The sequence below is a fragment of the Mustela lutreola genome, chromosome 14, assembly GCF_030435805.1.
Source record: "Mustela lutreola isolate mMusLut2 chromosome 14, mMusLut2.pri, whole genome shotgun sequence".
NCBI lineage: Eukaryota > Metazoa > Chordata > Mammalia > Carnivora > Mustelidae > Mustela > Mustela lutreola.
The window spans coordinates 42,400,506-42,422,530 of NC_081303.1; the positions used below are offsets into that span (position 1 = coordinate 42,400,506).

A 22,025-nucleotide genomic window follows, 5' to 3' on the forward strand; every position below is an offset into this window, starting at 1 on the left:
GAAAACTAATAGACAATATCAACAAAACTAAAAGCTGGTTTTATGTAAAGATAAACAAAACCGACAGACTTTTAGGCAGACTAACTAAAAGGGAGAGAGAAGACTAAAATAAAATTAGAAATGAAAAAGGAGACATTACAACAAAAATATATAAGACCATAAGACACTACTATTAGCAATTATAGGTCAACAAATTAGATAATCTAGAAGAAATGGATAAGTTTCTAGGAACATAAAACCTACCAAGACCATTTCATAAAGACATAGAAAATCTAGGGATGCCTAGGGGGCTCAGTTGGTTAAGCATCTGTCTTTAGCTCAGGTCATGATCCCAGGGTCCTGGGATTGAGCTCCCTTGGTGGGCTTCTTGCTCAGTGAGGAGCCTGCTTCTCCCTCTCCCTCTGCCTGCTGCTCTCCCTGCTTGTGCTCTCTCTCTCTCAAATGCATAATTAAAATCTTTAAAAAAAAAATCTGAAGGACCAGTAACTAGCAAAGAGATAGACACAGTAATCAGAAATCTCCCAACATTGAAAATTCTAGGGCTGATAGCTTTACTGATGAATTCTACCAACATTCAAAGAAAAATTAATACCAACCTCTCTCAAACCTTCCAAAACAACTGTAGAGATGAGAATGTGTCTAAATGTATTCTATGAGACAAGCATGAGATTGTCCAGACACCAATGCCTGATTGGGACACCAGAAGAAAAGTCAACTATAGAAAAATATCCCTGATGATATAGAGGCAAAGTTCTCAACAAAATATTAGGAAGCCCAATTCAAGAACACATTCAGAGGTTTATACACTATGACCAAGGGGGATTTATCCTTGGGATGCAAGGATGTTTCAACATACACAAATCAATAAATACAACACATCCCATTGATAAAATGAAAAATTTTAAATCATAGGATCATCTCAATAGATGCAGAAAAGAGCATTTGACAAAATACAACATTCTTCATGATAAAAGCCTTTGGCAGATTGGGTATAGAAGGAACATACCATAATGTAATAAAGGTCATATGTGACAAATCCATGCCTAACATTATATTCAAGAGAGAAAAATGGAAAGTTTTTTCCTCTAAGATCAGGAAAAGGATGAGGGTGCCCACTCTTACCACTCTTATTCAATGTGGTACTGGACATCCTGGCTAGAGCAATTAGGCAAGACAACAAAATAAAAGGCATACAAATTGAGAAGGAACGAGTAAAATGGTCACTATTTGCAAAGGTTATGATTCTGTAGAGTGAAAAATCCAAAAGACTCAAACAAAAACACTTGGAACTAATCAGTGACTTCAGTAAAGTTATAGGATATGAAATCAAGATACAGTAATCAGTTGCATTTCTATACACTAAGAATGAAACATCTGGAAAAGAAATCAAGAAAGCTTTCCCATTAACAATAACATCAAAAAGAATAAAATACTTAGGAATAAACTTAACCAAGGAAGTGAAAAATATCTACAATGAGAACTACAAGACCTGGCTGAAAGAAATCAAGACACAAATGGAAAGACGACCTGTTTTCATGGATTAGAAAAATAAATATTGTAAAAATGTCTATACCGCCCGAGCCCATGTATAAATCCACATCAAAATACCAATGGCATTCTTCCCAGAAATAGAAAAAACAATCAGAAAATTTATCTGGAACCACCATGTAAACACAAATCAATTCCCAAAGACCTAGATTAGCCAAAGCAATTTCAATGAAAAAGAACAAAGCTGGAGGTATCATACATTCTGATTTCAAACTACACTACAAGGATACAGTAATAAAAACAGTATAGTACTGGCACAAAATCAGATACCTACGCCAACAAAACAGAATAGAGGGTCCAGAATGAACTTCCTGACTATACAGCCAATTAATAATTGACAAGAAAGCTAAGAGCACCACTCACAAAAATTCACTCAAAATGCATCAAAGGCTTAAATATAAGACCTGATACCATAAGACTCTCAGAAGAAAGTGAAGAGAAGCATCCTTGACATTGGTCTTAGCAATGACTTTTTGGATATGACACTAAAAGCACAAGCAACAAAAGCAAAATCAACAAATGGGACTACAGGAAACCTGAAAACTTTTGCACAGCAAAAGAGACAACAAAATGAAGAGGCAACCTGTAGGATGGGAGAACATTTTGCACGTGATAGATCAGATAAGGAGTTAATCTCCAAAATGTACAAAGGACTCATACAACTCAATAACAAAACCCAAACAATCTGATTTAAAAAGGATAAAATTACACATATCTTGCTGAGCACTAAGGTACAGAATTGTTGAGTCATTCTTTTGTACACCTTAAACTGATGTAACACTGTATGTTAATTATACTTCAACAAAAAAAATACACTTTTTTCCTAAGAAGACATAAAAATGGCCAACGGGTACATGAAGAGATGCTCAGCATCACCAGTTATCAGGGAAACGTAAATCTACACCACAATGAGGAATTACTTCATGTCCAATGGAATGGCCATCAGCAAGAAGACAAGTGTTATCAAGTGCTGCTGAGGATGTGGAAGAAGAGAACTCCTGCAAACAGGTGCTGCAGCTACAATGGAAAACAGTATTGAGGGCCCTAAAAAAAATTAAAAATAGTACTCAATATGATCCCGTTACCGATATGATTCCACTTCTGGGTATTTATCCCAAAGAAAATTAAAACACTAACTCAAAAATATATGGGGTGCCTGGGTGACTCAGTGGGTTAAGCCTCTGCCTTTGGCTCAGGTCATGATCCTGGCATCCTGGTATCAAGCCCAGCATCAGGCCCCCTACTCAGTGCGGAGTCCACTTCTCCCTCTCTCTCTGTGCCTTCCCCTGCTCATGCTCTCGCTCACACTCCCCCCGTCTCTCAAATGAATAAACGAAGCCCCCAAAACATGTATGTACCCCATCTCATTGCAGCATTATTTACAATAGCCGAGATTTGGAAACAATTGTGTCCAACGGTAGATGAATGGATAAAGGAGATGTGGTGCCCACATACCATGGAGTATTACTCAGCCATGAGAAAGGAGGACATCCTGCCGTTTGCTACAACATGGAGAGACTTTGCGCACATTATGCTAAGTGACATCAGTCAGTGAGAGAAAGAAAGTACTATACAGTATCACTAACACGTGGAATATAAAAAAAGAGAAACTTGTGAAAACAGAATAAAATGGTGATTACCAGGGGTTAGGGTATGGGGGGACAGGGCAGATGTTATTTAATAGTACAAACTTCCAGTGAGTAGTAAAGAAATCCTTATAAGGATAATACACAGCACAGTGCACACAGACAATGTTGGATGAGGAACATCAAATGTGCTAAGAGACGGGAACTTAATTATTCTAACTACTAAAGAGAAAGGATGATTATGTTAAAGTGGTAGAACTTTTAATGATCACTACAATGGCATCATATTACAATGTATGATAATAACAATGCTCTATGTCAAATATATTTCAAAAAAAGAAAAGGGAGAAAAGAAATGTAAAAGATAAGGCATGAGAAATGAAATATTCACAGATTCAGAGGTAAATGGTAAATGATTACTATGTTCTATCATTACATGAAAGTTTTTAAATACTCATATAATTACCTACATACATGTTCACATGCACATATATGGATAACCAATACTGACTCGGTTCAATGTGTATTGACCTATAAATGTAGATGTGGAAACATTTTTCATGAAAGATGTCCCCCTAGAAGACTGATCTAGTAAATTGATAGAATTTTCCTAACTTGGATTTTTTCAGAGAATTTTAAATTTTTGGTGGGTAAAGAAGGCATTTTATATATAACCCCTTGTCCATTTCTTTGAATCTTTAAAAGCCAATGCTATCTTCTTTTTATCAATACTATCTATCTATCTATCTATCTATCTATAATATCAATATAATGAACACATTTCTTAGAGGAAATTTATAAAATATGGACAAGCAAAGAGAAGAAAATGATGATGGACCAAAAAGAACTATTTTTAGCAACTTTATGTATATTGTTTCAGATGTGTTTGTGTGCATATGGTCCTGCAGCTATGGATATATTTTCTATAGTATCATTTTTAGTGCCTGTTAATATTTGAGCATGTAGATACATAAATATACTATCTGTTTCCACTTGGGTGAGGCAGCTCAATCTCTAATGCTCATGGTATACTTTTCTGCCTTTCTTCAAAACTTATCATACTTATTTCTTCTATTAACTGTATTCCAATCATACTGAACATTTAGATTCTTAACATTTTCCACTATCCTAAATATTGTTGCATTGAGTGCCTGTGGACCAAAATCATGGGGGAAATTCCATGATTATTTTCTTGGGATAAATTCTCAGATATAGAATTACTAGGTGAAAGGGCATTTACATTAAGGCTTTTGGACCTATTGCTCATAAGTCCTTCCAGAAGTTTGTGCCCACTTTCACTGTCCTCAGTTCTGTGTGTGATCCTGATTTCTTCCAGCTCGAATATTTTACCAATTTGCAATCCGTCAATCATCCGTCTGCTCAGAGCTTTGGAAGTTCACCTTATCACATCCCACTGAAAAGGTGCAGGGCCGACTAATCAAAAACAACTACAACCAGGACATGAACCTGAAGAATTTAAAGAAAGGGTGAAGTGCAAAATGACCAGAGACTTGGGGCAATCACTAAGATTTATGAGATCTTGTTTCATTTTTCAGAGTGAAAATAATACGGAAGGGAGTAAATCACTTCTTGGGCTTATAATGTGCTATGAAGAGGTGGCAGAGACAAATTTCATTTTCTTCACTGTCTTTTAAATTTAGTCACGAGGAAAATCTTTACCCTGGAGAACATTTTACTATCAAAGTAGGAAAGGAGGGCAATTTTACCCAAGTTCAGACCCACAGTTCCAGATAAATAACCTCCTAAAATAAACAAACAGCTGGAGGTCTATGCAGCCCAGGACTCCAGTTTTCGAATATCTGAGAGACTACTCTCTGCAAGATGGACCAGATTTCCTCTTTGTAACATGGGCAGATTTGGGTGGAACAGAGGGAATTATGGGAAGAAGGCCCCGTCAACTCACCCTCACACACAGGTGCTTCCTTATCCCAAGTGACAGTACTGCCCGACAGGAGACAAGCCGAGGAAGGGGAGCCAATGAGTCGATACCTAGAAGCAAAGAATGGAAAAATTATACTCTACACTTATTTTCTACTTAAGTCACTATGAGAAAAGAATTGTGGATAGAAGCTACAAATTACAGGCAGATTAAAACAGGAGATATCAAGGAAGAAACCTTATTTCCATCTGAAAATTGGCCATTTCTAAGGACAACAGGTTTAATTCTCACCGCTTTCATCCATGTTTCTTGCTAGTCCCTCATTACAGAATGCAGTAATGCCCTTCTTCATCAAGGGACATTTTGTACTTGTCTTTAGGGAATCTCAAGAGCTATTCTATCCATGTGCACATCCACCCAGGAAATGACAAGCTCCTTGATTAAGGGAAAATATCTTATTGAAATATTTATATTTTCTAGAACCTCACCTAGAGACTTTTAGCCATGTGGTACTTGAAAAATACCTGTTGAATGAAGGATAGGATGATGGTTTTGCTAAGATGACTCAAATGTAATAGATGGGAATACTTACCTATTGTGACATAAAATCATTCAGTGTAGGTCACCAAGATTGGAACATTTCATCACTTATTTTTTATTTAGTAGGTATCTATACTGTTATGGTAAGAAATGTCACAAAGGATATTCAGCTAAGGTATTCACACATTTCGTGTAGAGTAGGGTTAAACTTGATTAAGTAAAAGATAAGGGGTATAATGCAATGTCATATAATAGTGAGTAGTTACTGGAACAGCTAAGAACTTTGCTTCTTGATTATCAAAGATGTGATCAGGGCAGTAACCATTTGTAGTAGAGTCTCCTGCTATCTCTATTATCTACTTTCTTCTTTCTCATTAGCGATGGAGCCCTGTATTTTTAACTGGGCTTTTGGGCATCTTCATTAAAGGTTCCCTAGGGTTGTGTATAGCCATGTGACTAAGTTTTAGCTACAGGGATGCACCTAGAGGGTTGGGAGAAACTTCTGGAAAGTGTCTTTAAAGGAATGGCTGTTCCTTTCCTCCATTGTTTCTCTTGTCTGGCAAGAGCTGGACCATGTGATGACACAGAGTCTCAAGTGGAAGAATCCGAGGTTTATGTGGATCACGGAGTCACCTATTAGCCCTGGGTTTGTACGTTACTGTTTTCTTGAAGGACTTCCCCTGATTCTTAAACTGAGAGGGAAGTAAACTACTATCTTGTTTAAGCCTTTTATTTTGTTTGTTCTGTCTTTTACAGCTTAATCCAATCCTAACCTATACACCAGGTCTTCCAAAAACAGTGATATAAAGGTGACAGGAACTGTGTGGTAGAGCAATGATAGTGAGTACTTTTGTAAATGGGTCGAGGCACTTATATTGAGTTTTACTTATTGTTACTCTGTTTTATTGATATGTTGTAAAATCTTTTCCAGTGTGCCAACAAATATTTCAAATGCACCAACAAAATCCTCAAAATTTCTTCAAAGAAACTATTTGAGAAGCCCTACTGTATTTCCTTCTGCCTTTCTCCTATTCTACATTTAACAATTGTCTTAAAAGCACAGGATCATGGGTGTCATGACTTTTGACTATAGATGTTGCTTTTAATGTGTTCACTATGACTAAGTTAGAGAATTGGAGTAAAAAATGTGAGGCAGGTTCCAGTCTATGTATGGCTGTAAAAAACAGGGAATATTTTTTATTGTATTATGAGACACCAATATGCTCCAGTAGCAATTGTAATTTTTTCTGACTTGATTTCCCATCTCTCTGAAATTCTTTTACTCCAGCCTACTCCTTAGCTTCCCAGGACATTAGGAATTCAGGTGGCCTTGAAGCTAACCTCTGATCAAGAAAAGTCCTGATATACCTTTCCCTGTGAGCAAAATACACACTGTGCAGAAGCATGCTGACACAGACACTGGAGAGACCATTACATAAGGTCAGGGATGGGATATGTAAGAGCTGTGCTACCTCTATCCTTCCTATTTGTTCATGGACTTAGAATTAGTTTGGAGTAGAGGAAATCTATGGAGATATTCCATAGGCTGCAAATGATTAAAAGTAGCTCACAGATACGATTTTGTCTCACATTCAGTTGTGTGTTGTACTTTGTATTTTACAGAGAATGTAAGCTTTCTCTCAAGGAGTCATTTATAAAAGTTGTAACCTATCACTCCTCAGAGTGTATCTGAATACATTTGCACATAGGAAAAATCAAAACAGCTATATGTTCTCATTATAATACAATAACACTAGCAATCAATAACTACAGAATAAATAAAAAATTCAAAGGTTGGGTGGGATCTTGGTCAAAGACAAAAGTAAAACAGCCATTGCAGATTACCTTTAGGATAAGAATAACATGATCAGCGAGTCATGTGTTCCACTCTTCAAAGTGTTTGACATAGATTCACTTAATTAATTTTTAAAATGATGCTTTTAAGCAAATATTATGCCTAGCCCCCATTTTACAAAAGAGAAAACAGAGTTTAACAAATTTGTCCGAATTCACATGACAGTTACTAAGGTTAGAATTTAAATGCCAACTGGCCTCAACAACCTGTAGTGATAAACCTGACATTCATTATTCAGTGCCTTCCTTATAAATGCTGATGCAAATATTACTCTTTGAAAATTTCTGGGATGCTGATGTCAAAACTGCTTTAGAAAAATATTTAATACTTTTGTCATTTGACAAGAAAAAGTTCAGGGGTGCCTGGGTGGTTCAGTTGTTTAAACACCTGACTTTGGCTCAGGTCATGATTTCAGGCTCCTAGGATAGAGCCCCACACCCAGCTCTGTGCTAGGTGTGGAGTCTGCCTGTCCCTCTGTCCCCAACCCCCAAACTGTTTCTCTCTAATAAATAAATAAATAAGTAAAATCTTCAAAAAAATTTTTTTTTAATTTCATATAAATGAACCCAACATTTTACTTTAGATGTTTTATAGACTATAAACATGAACATATAAAGGAAGCTGGTCTGAGGAACCTGTAAAATAAACCAGTAAGTACAAAAAAGAGAATAGAAATGATAAGTAAATCAAAGAGCAGTTTCTTTAAAGTGGCTGATTAAAACAAACAAAACTTGGCCAATCATAACTTCACAAAATAACAAATCTACGGATACACATGAATGAGAAAATAGTTATCATTATAGATACTGAGGAAACTTCATAAAAAAGTACACATTAGGGGCACCTGGGTGGCTCAGTGGGTTAAAGCCTCTGCCTTCGGCTTAGGTCATGAACCTGGGGTCCTGGGATCCAGCCCCGCATTGGGCTCTCTACTCAGCAGGGAGCCTGCTTCCTCCTCTCTCTCTGCCTACCTCTCTGCCTACTTGTGATCTCTATCTGTCAAATAAATAAATAAAATCTTTTTTAAAAAGTATATATTAAAAGTACTTTATAAAAATGTTATGTCCTCTATCCCAATGAAATTGAAAATATCTGTGAGATGTGTCATTTTTGTAGGAAAAATGTAATTTATCAGGATGTACTTCAAAATAGGTAGAACAGCTGATAAACCTTTATCTGTCTGAGTCTCTGTTTTCAATCTGTTTGGATACATACCTAGGATTGGAATTGCTGGGTCACATGGTAATTCCATGGTAACTTTGGAATCACCAAACTATTTCCCACAGCGGCTGCACCAGTCCATATGCCCACTAGCAATCCCACTACCAACCATAATGGTTACATTTTCTCTACATCCTCCCCATAGTTTTATTTTTCATCAAAAAAAAACAAACCCAAAAACAAAACCAAAACACCCATTATTATTAGAGCCATCCTATAAAGTGTGAAGTGGGTTTGATGTGTGTTTCTTTAATGACTAATTATATTTAGTATCTGTTCGTGTGTTTCCTGGACATTTTCTTATCCTCTCTGGAGGAATGTCTATTTCAATTTCAATCCTTTGACCATTTTTTTTTTTTTTTCAATTACACTGTAAGCATTTCTGTAGTTGAGCTGCAGGACTTCTTTATATAATCTGCTTATGAAACCCTTGTTAGGGAAATGATTTATAAATTTTCTCTGCCTTTCTGTGGGCCCTCTTTTCACTGTCTTGATAGTGTCATTGATGTTGACTGGGGCAACAGTCATTTGAAGGACTGATGAACTGAGAAATCAGAAGCCCTTCTTGGGGGCAGGAGAGCAATGATAAGGGCAGAATCGATGCTTTCCAGATATGGCATTAATGTCTGTGTCCAATTTAACCAGCTCTCCCTTCTAAAGGCAATTGAGTTCAACAGACATCTGGGTTATATGTGAGTTATCAGATAAAAACCCTGGAAGAATTCATAGCAAAATATTAACTATGATGAGTGGTAGAATGTTGGATGTTTAATTTTTTGATCTTTGAGTTATTCATGGCTTCCAGATATGTCTAATGCATATAATATATGTTTCCTTTTGTAATCCAATAAAATTCTATTTTTTTCTCTGAATTTTTGTGGCAAGAGTTTAGTACACATTCCTTAGTTACTCCCTCTATGTTGAGGCACTGGTTTCTAGCAAGGTTCCCTGTGCCAGTGAAGAGTTAGGGCAAGAACTCCATGAATGTTCACACTCACTTGGCATATTAATACATTTCCCAGAGCTACTCCATTGAGACTGCCTCTCCAACCCCAACTTCAAAGTCCTCCAACTCAGCTATATATATACTTGCAGATCTTAGTTAAGAATGTTGCATGCAAAGTTCAGCTAGCAGTTCTCTTTTTACTCATGTAGCAGGCCAGTCCTTTTTATCCAGTGAGGATCTTACCAGGTTCCACATTACTACATTTAGCAGGACCCTGGTGCCCTCCCCTCATTAACATACAAATACAGGTTGCTACTTCTTTTTTATTTCCTTTGGTCATATCCCAGTGTTCAAGCTACCATCTCTACCCAGAAGTTCTTACTGCTAACTTTCTGAAGTGCAGGTGACAGTTTAGTTTGCCTTGTCAGACTAGGTCAGAGATAGTATTGTTGTTCTGGAGCTTATATCCTAGGGATAGTGCTCTCAACTCACCCTTCATTACAAGAATAATGAACTGTTGATCCAAACTGGGTATCTGTATTTATATGCACTGTGCCATTAAAGGGTTCTGGTGGAGCTCCACATGATTTTCCTGCAGGAAAGAAGCAGAATTTGGGGCTAAGTGTAGATTTCAATTCGGTTTTTAAGATTCAGCCCGGGGTGTAGCATACTGAACAGTATATACACATGTGATTGCTCCATAGAATTGACCATTTGAGGAAATTCACCATACAAGTTCAGAATCAAGCAGCTACAGAGCACTGCTTTATAAAAGACTACTCTGGATCTCCCAATAAAAGTCACTGATGGATAAAGAATTGTTTTCTTATCCCATCAGCCTGGATTAAAGGCCTCGAAATTTGGGATTTCACCTCCATCTGGGTTAACCAAGTACCATTCACCATTCATTCATTTATGTGACCTACATAATTTTCTTTGGCATCCCTATTTCATTCATTTCTGGGTTTTAGCCATCAAAGATCAACACCAGTGAATGGAAATTTCCCCTGGGCTTCCTTTTGTGAGAGACATTCCTGTGACATGAATATGGAGTCAAGGCACAGACTCCAGGCCATAAGAAAGGCTGACTGACAAAGTCTACCCTCCATTTAAATGACTTGGGCAAACCTTGATATCTTGCCTACAAAATCTGAACAAATTAAATTAGATCCCACAGATGCTTTGACATACATGAATTAGCTCCCAGGATGGCATTACTCACTTCTACAGATACCTTCGGCACTCGACCAGACCAAGTGCTCTAAGCAGGTGATAGAAAACATAGCTTCAAAATACCCAGGGGAACATTCATAATTCAAAGATGTCCCAATTAGAAACTCGGACTCATCAGTCAGGACTGTAGGCTTGGCAAATGGAAACTCTTCTGGGGCTTTACAGTAATCTGGAGAGCAAAATCACAGGAAAACCACAGTGAGCAGAGTGATTTCCAGCGTACCTCCTCATTCTTTCCAGTGAATCTGGTAGATGGGCTCAGAGAAGAAGACTTACAATAATGGCAAAAGGTTTTTCTTCCCCTTCAAGTTACCTTAGCATGGGGCTTTCCAACAGCAGCTACTCATCAGGAAATTTTTTACTACTAGGAAGACTGTTCACCTTTCTGGCCTTTCTGCTTTTGTCTCACCAAAGCAAGAATTTTAGCTCATGGTTTCATGTATCGGGCCCATTAGACTGCCTGTGTGTAGGGTTAACCATTCATATGCTCATTTCTTGGTGTTAATATACTCATGTATATCAACACATATTTTACCTTCTCTCTCCATTTATTCCTCCCTACCTCATTCTCAGGGTGTCCAACAAAAGCAGCCTCTCTGGCTCTAAATAGCAGTCACTAGTTGTAGTGGGTTGAATGATGTTACCCCAGAAGGTACATCCATCCAGGACCTCACTGTGGAAACTTACATGGAATGAGGGTCTTTTCAGCTATATTTAAAGTAACACTCTCAAAATGAAATTGTGTTTTTGAAAGGTATTTAAAAATTGTTTACTTCCTTGATATTTGCTATTTAAAATTGATTGATATTTATAATGCTACTGCTTTTGGCATAAATATTTATATATATTTCCTTTTCTTTCCATGGATTGCTTTTGTTTAATGTTTTTTAAGGAGCTTTCAATAGTGTGATGGGGAGAATAAAATTTCTAAGGAAAGAATGAAAAAAAAAAAAAAAGATGAGATCATCCTGGATTACCAGAGTGAGCCCTAAACCCAGTAATGGATGGTGTCTATATGAGAAGGAGAGGGACATTTGAGACACAGAAACACAGGGGAGAAGGCCACATGAAGACAGAGACAGGGATTGGAATGATGTGTCTATAAGCCAAGGAATACCAGGAGCTACCAGAAGCTGAGAAAGGGAGTGCAGACCTGCTAACACCTTGATTTCAGACTTCTAGTCCCCAGATCTGTGAAAGAAGACATTTCTGTTGTCTTAAGCCATTTAGTTTGTGGTAATTTGTATGGAAGCCCTAGGCAACTACTCACCACTCTTCTCATTCTGATGCTAAGCCAGATATTTAAGAACAAGAACAAAACAGACCAAGCCATTGAGCAGCTTTGTCTAAGCTGCTGTGTTTTCTTAATGAGAGGGTAGATCTCTCGCTGCATATTTTGAATAGAGTCTGTTATATTCAACTATCTCCCTTTTGGAGGAGACCAGCTTCTCTTTTGTCCATTCAATAGGCATGGCTTGTGGCCTAAGCAATTTCATTTAAGGAAATCTTGGATTCCGATAGAACCATCTAGCTGGAAGGGGAGGGATACCAAAGAAGGGTTAAATTCCTTTTATCATGCATTGCCTTTTCTCATTGGCATGCTTTTCTCTCTCATGAGGTATTCCACATCTGGTGCCATATCCCCAGTGTACTCCCGCTTCCATCCTGGGAAGGCCTACAGTCAGAACTCAAGAACCAGGTAACCTCAAGTCTTTAGGAAGAAAAAGCTTCTTTCTCTTTCGTACTCTTCCTTGAGCTTATTTTCCTTGCTTCTAACTCTCACAATGTAAAAATTCAAGGACAAAATTTAAGTTGGGACTCAGAAGCCAGCTGACAAATGGGCCTACTTTGAGTCAGGATCTTAAGCTACTGAAAGACCCCTCCCCTAGAAGATAGATAGGATAACTAACCGCTTGTTTGCTTTTCTGTGAACCGCTGGCTTTTAGGTGTAAATTAGGTTATTAATTGCTCTTTTGCCCTTCTGTAACTGCTTGGCTTATAGAAATAATAGAAGACGCCATGATGGCATTCCTACCTTCCCCCTTCTTGTTCCCCCTCCCTGCCTCTCTCCTCCCGCGCGCGGGCCCTCAGAACCAATCAGCTTGTTCCCCCTTCCCGCGCCTCTCTCATCGCGCGCGCGGGTCCCCAAAGCCAATCAGCAAACTCCACGTATGCCTTTTTCAAAAGTTCTAACTGTCAACCAATCAGTTGCGCCCCACCCAAAACTTGTTTGTACCTGTCTATAAAAACCCGGCACCACCCCAGCCGGGTGTGCTCAGCTAGCAGGAGCTGCTGACCACCCGCAGGCGCCTGCGTAACAATAAAGAACCTCTTGCTGATTGCATCCAGTGGCAGTGTTGGATTCTTGGGTAAGGGGATCCGCGGATCTTTCACTACCAAGGACACGTCTTTTTGGTAACTTAGCCTGTTCAGCATAGGACTAGCTAAAACCTTAGCTAAATACTCTCCATATTGCCAGTTTGATTCTTTGCATGCCCCTGCATCTGCGGGGAGTGTGTATCAGTTATCCTGGCATTGGTTAGTGTTCACAGCTAGTTATTATCATGTCCTCTCCAAAGAATATGTATTTCTTCTTGATTTATACATGGTGCTTACTGCCTTCCCCTCACCCTTCTCTCCCTCCTCTTACCCCACTCTGTTCACCACTACACCAGCAAGAAGAATTATTCACATCTTACTATTCAAGCTTGGAGTCCCCTGTTTTAGCTATGTGTGTAACTCTGACCCTTTCACTTATGACGATGTTCTGAATCCATTCAAGGTACATGGGTACTAACCTGCAGGACTAGCAAGTTCGCAGCGAGGGGCAGGGCCGCTCCAGATCCCGTTCCCTTCATCGTCACTTGTGCAGCGGAGGGTGCTCTCCCCAACGAGGTTGAAGGTCATCCCTCTGGCTGGGTGGTGGTCACACATGTAAGTTATTTCCTTTCCATAGGGAACATCTCCCTGAGAAGGCCCATTGTGCTGCCCATTGAGTATAGAGGGGGGATTTGGACAAAAGATTTCTGGAAAAAACCCAAGTGCTATAAGTTACATCAAAATGTTTCTATTTTAATCTGAGTTAATTCTACAATAATGGGATGCTGTGACTGTGTTGCCCATTAAATAATTAACTCTCAATGAGAGTAAGAACCAGAAGGTAAGTATATAAAGTCTCTGTTGAGATGCTTCTAAATGAAATGACACTGAAATCAAAGCCCAGAAGGGACCTAATCATCCTGACCCTTGGCAGAGTGAAGACTTTTGAATGACTGAGAGCTTGTTCTTTTAAAATAGACAAAAATCTTCTTAACCCCACTGAGAATAAAATCATCCATTTAATAAGAAAATTATCTATTAATTCAACAGGACTTTTTTGAGAACCTACTCTGTATCAAGTACTATTTTAAGTACAAGGTAGAGAAAATCTCTTTTGACATCAAGGATATTCATACCATAGAAATATTTCAAAATATATTATATATTTACTATTTGTCGATCACTGATTTACTCTCTTCCTGATGACTTGGGGCTATTATACTCAAAACCAAAACAGATGGTTATAGTAATGCCATCACAATGAGTGAAACATTTCAGTGTTCCTATGCACAGATCCAGAAGGTGCAGAAATGAAATGGCTTTTGAGATATTTATTGGTTTTTTCAAGGTGTTTTTTTTTTTTTTCCTCATTGAAGAAATGCACATTTCTTCTTTTGAGTGTAGCTCTCTGGAGATACGCCTTCCCCTTTCTGGTTTGATCTATATTTGGGAAGAGGACACCGCAGCTTGAAAGAATTATGAATGATCAAAAGGTGGAATGTTTACACTCTAGTAAGTGTATCTGGGTTCGTGGATGTATTTTTTCTTTCTTTCCCTCATGCTTCTTAACTACATTCTATGAAAGTTAAGATTTTCAAACAATTGACCTCCAGATATGAAGGATGTAATTATGGCGTTTCATTACATAAATCAATATAAAATTTCTAAATATTTTAGAGCAAGATACTCCTTTGAAAACCCTCTATTATAAACAGGTATTTTTCAACAGCTATGATCATAAGATGAAGCAACATCCTGTTTGATTTCATGAAGAAATACATGGGCAGACTGAATATATTAGTAGTGTTTCTGTATTTAACACACTATATTTCTGTTCCCTTAAAAACAAGTATAAAGAACAGGAAAGCAAGGCCCAAGTCTGTCTCATTTACAGGTGTATTCCCAATGTCTAATTTAGCGCATTACCCTATTTTTTTCATAATAACAGTTGGTATTACTTGAAGTAGTCTCTGTGTTTGCTTGTCATTATTTTTAAAGATTTAGTTATTTCAAGGTGGAGGGGGAGAGAGAAAGGGCAAAAACAGGAAAGGCAGAGGAAGAAGGAAAGAGATTGAAGCTGACTGAGCTCAGCTCTGAGCCTGATGTGGGGCTTGATCCCATGACCAATTGAGACCAGAACCAAAACCAAGACTCTGACTCTCAACTGACCTTGCTTACCAGGCAGCCCTGTTTGTTATTTTTTGGTCTTTCCCTCTACACAATAGTATAAACAACATGACAGCAGGGTGCTAGTCAGTTTTGTTTATAGGTGTATTCCCCGTGTCCAGAAGGCTGGGTGGCACCTACCAGATGCTCAAAAAAGTTTGTCAAAAGAATGAGGCTGGGAATGAATGCTGATTGAGGCAAGGATACAAAAACTATCCTTTCTACAGGAAACATGCTTCAGGCTCTAAATCCCCCTCCTCCTATGTAGATTTCTCTCCATTTGTAGCACACATTATGCTTATACACCCTTACAGGATGGTTCCCCAAGCATGTGATGCTCAGATTTATTTCCCCCAGAAAGAGCCCTTGCAGCAAAGAAAGATGTTGATCCAAAGTGAAATCAACAAAGGGACAAATCTTAGGTAATTTTATAGGCAAGACACATTAAAGGAACAAACCAGCAAGAAAACCAGGAGGGAGGTGCCGACCTGAACAGGCATTCCTTGTACTCACGTTCACACACAGGAGCACTGTCATTCCAAAGGCTTTCCATTTCAACCAAGACGCAGTAACTAGCAGAACTGCCCTTTAGGTGGAACCTGAGGAACAAAAGCACCAGTGGTGGGGTGAGCGCACCGTTTCTGTCTCCCCTTCCGCTGAAGTACAGTTTAGTGCCTGAGATAAATGCCAGGTGAGAAAAGCCCAGCTCATCGGCTTTCTCAGCTGCCAGAGGCTCTGAAATCAAAACATTTGCAAGATTGCGGTTTCCAGTGAGGAGTGATAGTGGTCTCTGGTTGTCAACCATCAGGGGGTCATCTGTCCATCCTGCCCTCTGACAGTTCCCTGTCTGTCTCTGTCAGCAACTCTGTTCTCCAGGCCACAACGTAGCACTCTCCTCTCTGGTGGCTCAGGAGGAAGACAACTCCCGATTCAAGTTGGTAAATCAGAAACAGTGAGGAGGGGCGCCTGGGTGGCTCAGTGGGTTAAGCCGCTGCCTTCGGCTCAGGTCATGATCTCAGGGTCCTGGGATCGAGCCCCGCATCGGGCTCTCTGCTCAGCAGGAGGCCTGCTTCCTCCTCTCTCTCTGCCTACCTCTCTGCCTGCCTCTCTGCCTACTTGTGATCTCTGTCTGTCAAGTAAATAAATAAAATCTTTAAAAAAAAAAAAAAAAAAAAAAAAAAAAGAAACAGTGAGGAAAGACAGCAGAGGCTGCTGTTTTGAGCCCACACTTTCAGAGTGTTCCAGATCAACACCTTTGGCATATCCCTAGTATTGATGAGTTAATGCAAATTATCTGGGAAAGGATGGAAAAGGTGAGAAGAGAGGGTTCTTTGGAGCGCTGGGGCTGCCTAGATTGCCTCCAGGGCTTTGTTGGAACAGATATCTGCTGCCTACCAAGGGATCCTCAGAATAGATGGAGGACAGCTGCTCTGTCATCCATGCTTTTAACCCGGCAGTGCTGTTGGAACATAACACGAAGGTCATTAAGATTCCCGTAGAGAGTTCATGACATTACTGCAAACATGAGCGTAGGTCTTCATACTCCTGTGATATAGCCTAACACTAATTAGCTGACATAAAACTAGATGGAAAACCATTCCTGTTGATACTTTGTTCCTATTCCAAATTTCACTATTGGCTGGTTTAAATTTTTCTTGGAACAATCCCTGCATATTACTTGTAAATAGCTTTCTTTGATATCCCAATCGTTTCATAAACAACCACTATGCAATATTTATCCTTTCGATCTACAAGTTACTTTTCATTCATACATATAATGTTTCACCTAAATATCCAAGATTTCTTGTTACTCTTCTGCTCTTTGGTGCATTTACTGTTTTTCCTTTTCAAGCACCTGTGCTGCTTGGTTCCGTCTGGTTCCCACCATACTTCCCAATCACTGTTTCAGGTATCAGTCCTTTCTGCTACTTCTTTGCCCTTAGGCAGCTTGCTCTTTGGGTAGACCCCCACTGGCCCCAGTGTCAGCATAGTAGCATCGAGTCCTGTGTCCCCCGTCTCTCTGCCAGGTCATACTCACCCCTCATTACAAACGAAGGACACTTTTGCCCCAAGCTGGAAATTCAGTGGTAAGAGCACACGGCCATTAGGGAGTTGGTCCCGGAAGTCTGCACATGATTTCACTAGCATAACAAGAGCAACAACAAGAACAACAACAACAAAAAAAGCAGATGTAAGATGGTCATGTGAGGATAGAAAAGACTTATCTGCAAGGAGATGACAGTGTAGGCACCTGTACATCTTGGGGCTGCTGGGCTCCAGTCTCCCTGAGGTGTACAGTGCAGAGACGCTGCCCCTTGGAGATCATAGCCGGGCTCGCAGCTGTAGGACACTTCCTGCCCCGGAGAGAAATCGGCCTGGTTTTCTGCACTGTGCATTCCGTGCAGAATTTCTGGAGGCCGCTGACATACTGTGGAAAGAACAGGTGTGAAGGACCAGTCAGTGACAGAGAAAGGTCTTTTGCTACATTCTAACCCTTCCATTAAAGGGAGGTCAGGTGTAACAGAGGAAATCAAGTGATGCTCCTGCCTCCTCCCTTTAACCGTTATGTAAAATCAGACAATGAAGGGATGTGCCCAAAGGCCTCACACCTAGATAGAGGCTGATCATTGGAGCTGAGTTCTTCCTGGCACAAGGTCAAATGCATGACCAGGACCCTGAGGGTGCTTTCTCCAGTGCTGGCCAGTCTACATGGAATTACTAGCCCTGTCATAAAGGAGAGCTGTGAAGGGCAGATGAGATAAGGCATTTAAAGTGCTTATTGCACAGCTGAGTAGAATGTGCACCTCAGCCTTCAGGATATTGGGGAGGTATTGGAGTTTGTATTTTGCTCTGAGGATGTTCGATATAAGAGTCCCAAAAGTCTCCTTCCTTGGTGATGAAGCTTCTACTCTCAAAGTGAAGGCAAAAGTGCGCGCGCACACACACACACACACACACACACACACTTTCATAATTCATGCTTCATCTGCACACATTGTTCCCCGCATACATCCTTCCCCCAGAATGAGCACTGACCTCCTGATCCGCTGCAACACATGCCCTTCGTCGGTCCCTTCAAAGCCTCAGTCAGACTCACCTCGAGAGCAGCTCGGCAACTCTGGCCCCCATTTGTTTTGGGCTCCGCATTGCACGCTGGAGGGTCCTTTCATGACAAAGCCGGGCTCGCAGATAAACCTCACGGTTTCATGTAAGGAAAAAAAGGTCTTGTTCTCAGACACCCTCACTGCGTTGTCAATGTGTGGAGGTGTGCACTTATTAGGTATGATGCACTGAGGCGGAGAGCCGCTCCATACGCCAACCTGATTGTCTTTGCTGGTGCAATATATCGATGGGTTGCCCACAAGCTCAAACTGCTTTTTTTCCCCTCTCTCTCCGGGATGGCAGCGATAGGTCACCACGCTTCCATAGGGAAACTCTTCTCCGTAGAGCTTAATGACATTTCCGTTGTCAATGGCTGGGGGTGGCCCACAAAGAATCGCTGAGAAAAGAGATGGCAACTTAAATAATAGTGGATCAAATAGCTCATCAGAAATGCAATGAACAGAACTAGTTTTGCATTTGTTATTGGTTTTACCAACTCATTTTTTCAAGCTGAAGTTTGATATCACAACAAGATGCCCCTGTAGACATGATCATATATTAGTCCAAAAAACATCCTGAATATATTTGAAAATGTATTCAGTGGACATAGTACATTATATTAATGTAATACTATATAACTAGAACTAAGTGATTTTATCCAAAATTGCAAAACACATGAAATTAAATATAACATTTCTTAGGGTTCCTGGGTGGCCTAGCCATGCAAGTGTCCAATTCTTGGTTTCCACTTGGGTCATGATCTCTGGGAGCTCTTAGGATTGACTGAACCTGGCAGTGAGTTGTGCTCTGTGCTCAGTTGGGAGTCTTTTTGAGGATTCTCCCTCTACCCCTCCCCTCCCCCCACCTCAACTGGCTGGCTCTCTCTCTCTTTAAAAAATCAATTAATCAATCTTTACGAAAGCAAATAAAAATAAAATAAAAATTCCCAAGAAGGCTTCTCCTTCTGGTAAGGGGAATCTTAATTAATTCAAATAAAATAATCAGTCTATTTCCCGTTCCTCCCCCCCAAAAATACTATAAATGCTGTATAAGTGATAAAATGTATCTGTGAAGGTATCAGAAAGATACATTCAAGCAAGAGAAATAAATAAAAATACAAGAAAGAAAGGGATTAAACATAGGATAATAATGTATCAGCGATATGATTATTTATGCAGCATATCCAAAAGTATATACAGATAAACTATTGTATTTATAAGTAAATTTAGCAAGATTGTTGGGTCCAAGGTCAAACTATTGCATATTTAAGAAACAATTAGGTAATGTTACATTTTCCAATGTTACATTTCTATGTTTACATCATTTTCTAAAATGTAAATTGGTAAGTATTATGGAGAGAAATTAAAGAAATTTCAGAAATGGCAAAACATATCATGTTCATGAATTTACAACTCAAAAATGTAAGTATGTTAGTGGTCCACAGATTGATCTATGAAGTCCATACAAAGTAAGCAGGAATTTGAGTAGGTTTCTTTTTGTGGAAACTGACAAACTGATTCTCAATTTTGTCTGAAAATGCAAAGGGGCAAGAATTACCAAATCAATCTGGGAAGAAGTACATGGTTCGAGAATACACCAGCAGGTATCAGTTCTTAATATATGTTATAGTCATAAAAACAGTGTGATAAATCAACCAGTGGAACAGAACCTCTCTGAAATGAGACCCACCTATAATGTCACCTGATTTAGGGTATTATACTATTGCACTGTGATCTATGGGAACTGGTCTTTCTTTTTTCTTTTCTTTTTTTATTTTTTTTAAAGATTCTACTTATTTTAGGATTATTTGCTACAGCTATTTGAAAAATACTGGTGGAATTTTGATCAGAATGGCATTAAAAGAATAGATTACTCTAGGCAGTATAGACATTTTATTAACAATGTTTATTCTTCCGACCCAAGAGCATGGAATAGTCTTCCATCTTTTTGTGTCTTCTTCAATTTCTTTCATGAGTGTTCTGTAGTTCCTCGAGTACAGATCCTTTACCTCTTTGGTTAGGTTTATTCCCAGGTATCTTATGGTTCTTGGTGCTATAGTAAATGGAATCGATTCTCTAATTTCCCTTTCTGTATTTTCATTGTTAGTGTAAAAGAAAGCCACTGATTTCTGTACATTGACTTTGTATCTTGCCACATTACTGAATTGCTATATGAGTTCTAGTAGTTTGGGGGTGGAGTCTTTGGGGTTTTCCATATAAACTATCATGTCATCTGTGAAGAGAGAGAGTTTGACTTCTTCATTGCCAATTTTGATACCTTTTATTTCTCTTTGTTGTCTGATTGCTGTTGCTAGGACTTCTAATACTATGTTGAGCAAGAGTGGGTGAGAGTGGGCATCCTTGTCATGTTCCTGATCTCAACGGAAAGGCTGCAAGCTTTTTCCCATTGAGGATGAAATTTGCTATGGGTCTTTCATAGATAGATTTTATGAAGTTCAGAAATATTCCCTCTATCCCTATACTTTGAAGCATTTTAATCAAATGCTTTTTCTGCATCAATTGAGAGGACCATGTGATTTTTCTCTCTTCTATTATTGATTTGTTCTATTACATTGATTGATTTGTGAATGTTGAACCATCCTTGTAACCCAGGGATGAATTCCACCTGGTCATGGTGAATAATCTTTTTAACGTGCTGTTGGATCCTGTTTGCTAGGATCTTGTTGAGAATCTTAGCACCCATATTCATCAGTGATATTGGTCTGAAATTCTCCTTTTTGGTGTGGTCTTTGCCTGGTTTGGGGATCAGAGTAATACTGGCTTCATAAAGAGTCTGGAAGTTTTCCTTCTGCTTCAAGTTTTTGAAACAGCTTCAGGAGAATAGGTGTTATTTCTTCTTTGAAAGTTTGGTAGAATGCCCCACGGAATCCTTCAGGTCCTGGCTCTTGTTTTTTAGGAGGTTTTGGATCACTGCTTCAATCTCATTACTAGATATCGGTCTATTCGGGTTGTCAATTTCTTCCTGGTTCAATTTTGGGAGTTTATACTTTTGTATGGAATCAGAAGAGACCCGAATCACAAAGGAAATGTTGAAAAACAAAAATAAAACTGGCGGCATCACATTACCTGATTTCAAGCTTTACTACAAAGCTGTAATCACCAAGACAGCATGGTACTGGCATAAAAACAGACACATAGACCAGTGGAACAGAGTAGAGAGCCCAGATATGGGCCCTCAATTCTATGGTCAAATAAACTTCGACAAAGCAGGAAAAAATATACAGTGGAAAAAAGACAGTCTCTTCAACAAATGGTGCTGGGAAAATTGGACAGCTATATGTAGAAGGATGAAAGTCAACCATTCTCTTTCACCGTACACAAAGATAAACCCGAAATGGATAAAAGACCTCAACGTGAGGCAGGAATCCATCAGAATCCTAGAGAACAAGGCAGTAGCCTCTTCGATATCAGCCACAGCAACTTCTTTCAAGATATGGCTCCAAAGGCAAAGGAAACAGAAGCGAAAATGAACTTTTGGGACTTCATCAAGATCAAAAGCTTCTGCACAGCAAAGGAAACAGTCAACAAAACAAAGAGGCAACCCACGGAATGGGAGAAGATATTTGCAAATGACAGTATAGACAAAATG

General features: G+C 39.2%; 1 protein-coding gene across 3 annotated transcripts in view; it reads right to left on the reverse strand.

The window, feature by feature from the left end:
* Positions 1–22,025, reverse strand: part of CR1 (complement C3b/C4b receptor 1 (Knops blood group)) — a 102,177-nt gene that overhangs the window by 22,600 nt on the left and 57,552 nt on the right. For 2 of the 3 annotated variants that reach the window (XM_059145286.1, XM_059145284.1), the window contains exons 13-20: positions 18,412–18,813; positions 17,566–17,742; positions 17,353–17,455; positions 15,828–15,913; positions 13,628–13,855; positions 10,819–10,998; positions 10,089–10,188; positions 5,059–5,144 (exon numbers count right to left, since the gene is read on the reverse strand). In XM_059145286.1, the coding sequence (XP_059001269.1) occupies positions 5,059–5,144; positions 10,089–10,188; positions 10,819–10,998; positions 13,628–13,855; positions 15,828–15,913; positions 17,353–17,455; positions 17,566–17,742; positions 18,412–18,813 (1,362 nt within the window). The remainder of the gene's footprint in view (positions 1–5,058; positions 5,145–10,088; positions 10,189–10,818; positions 10,999–13,627; positions 13,856–15,827; positions 15,914–17,352; positions 17,456–17,565; positions 17,743–18,411; positions 18,814–22,025) is intronic. The other variant, XM_059145285.1, reaches the window with a different exon arrangement.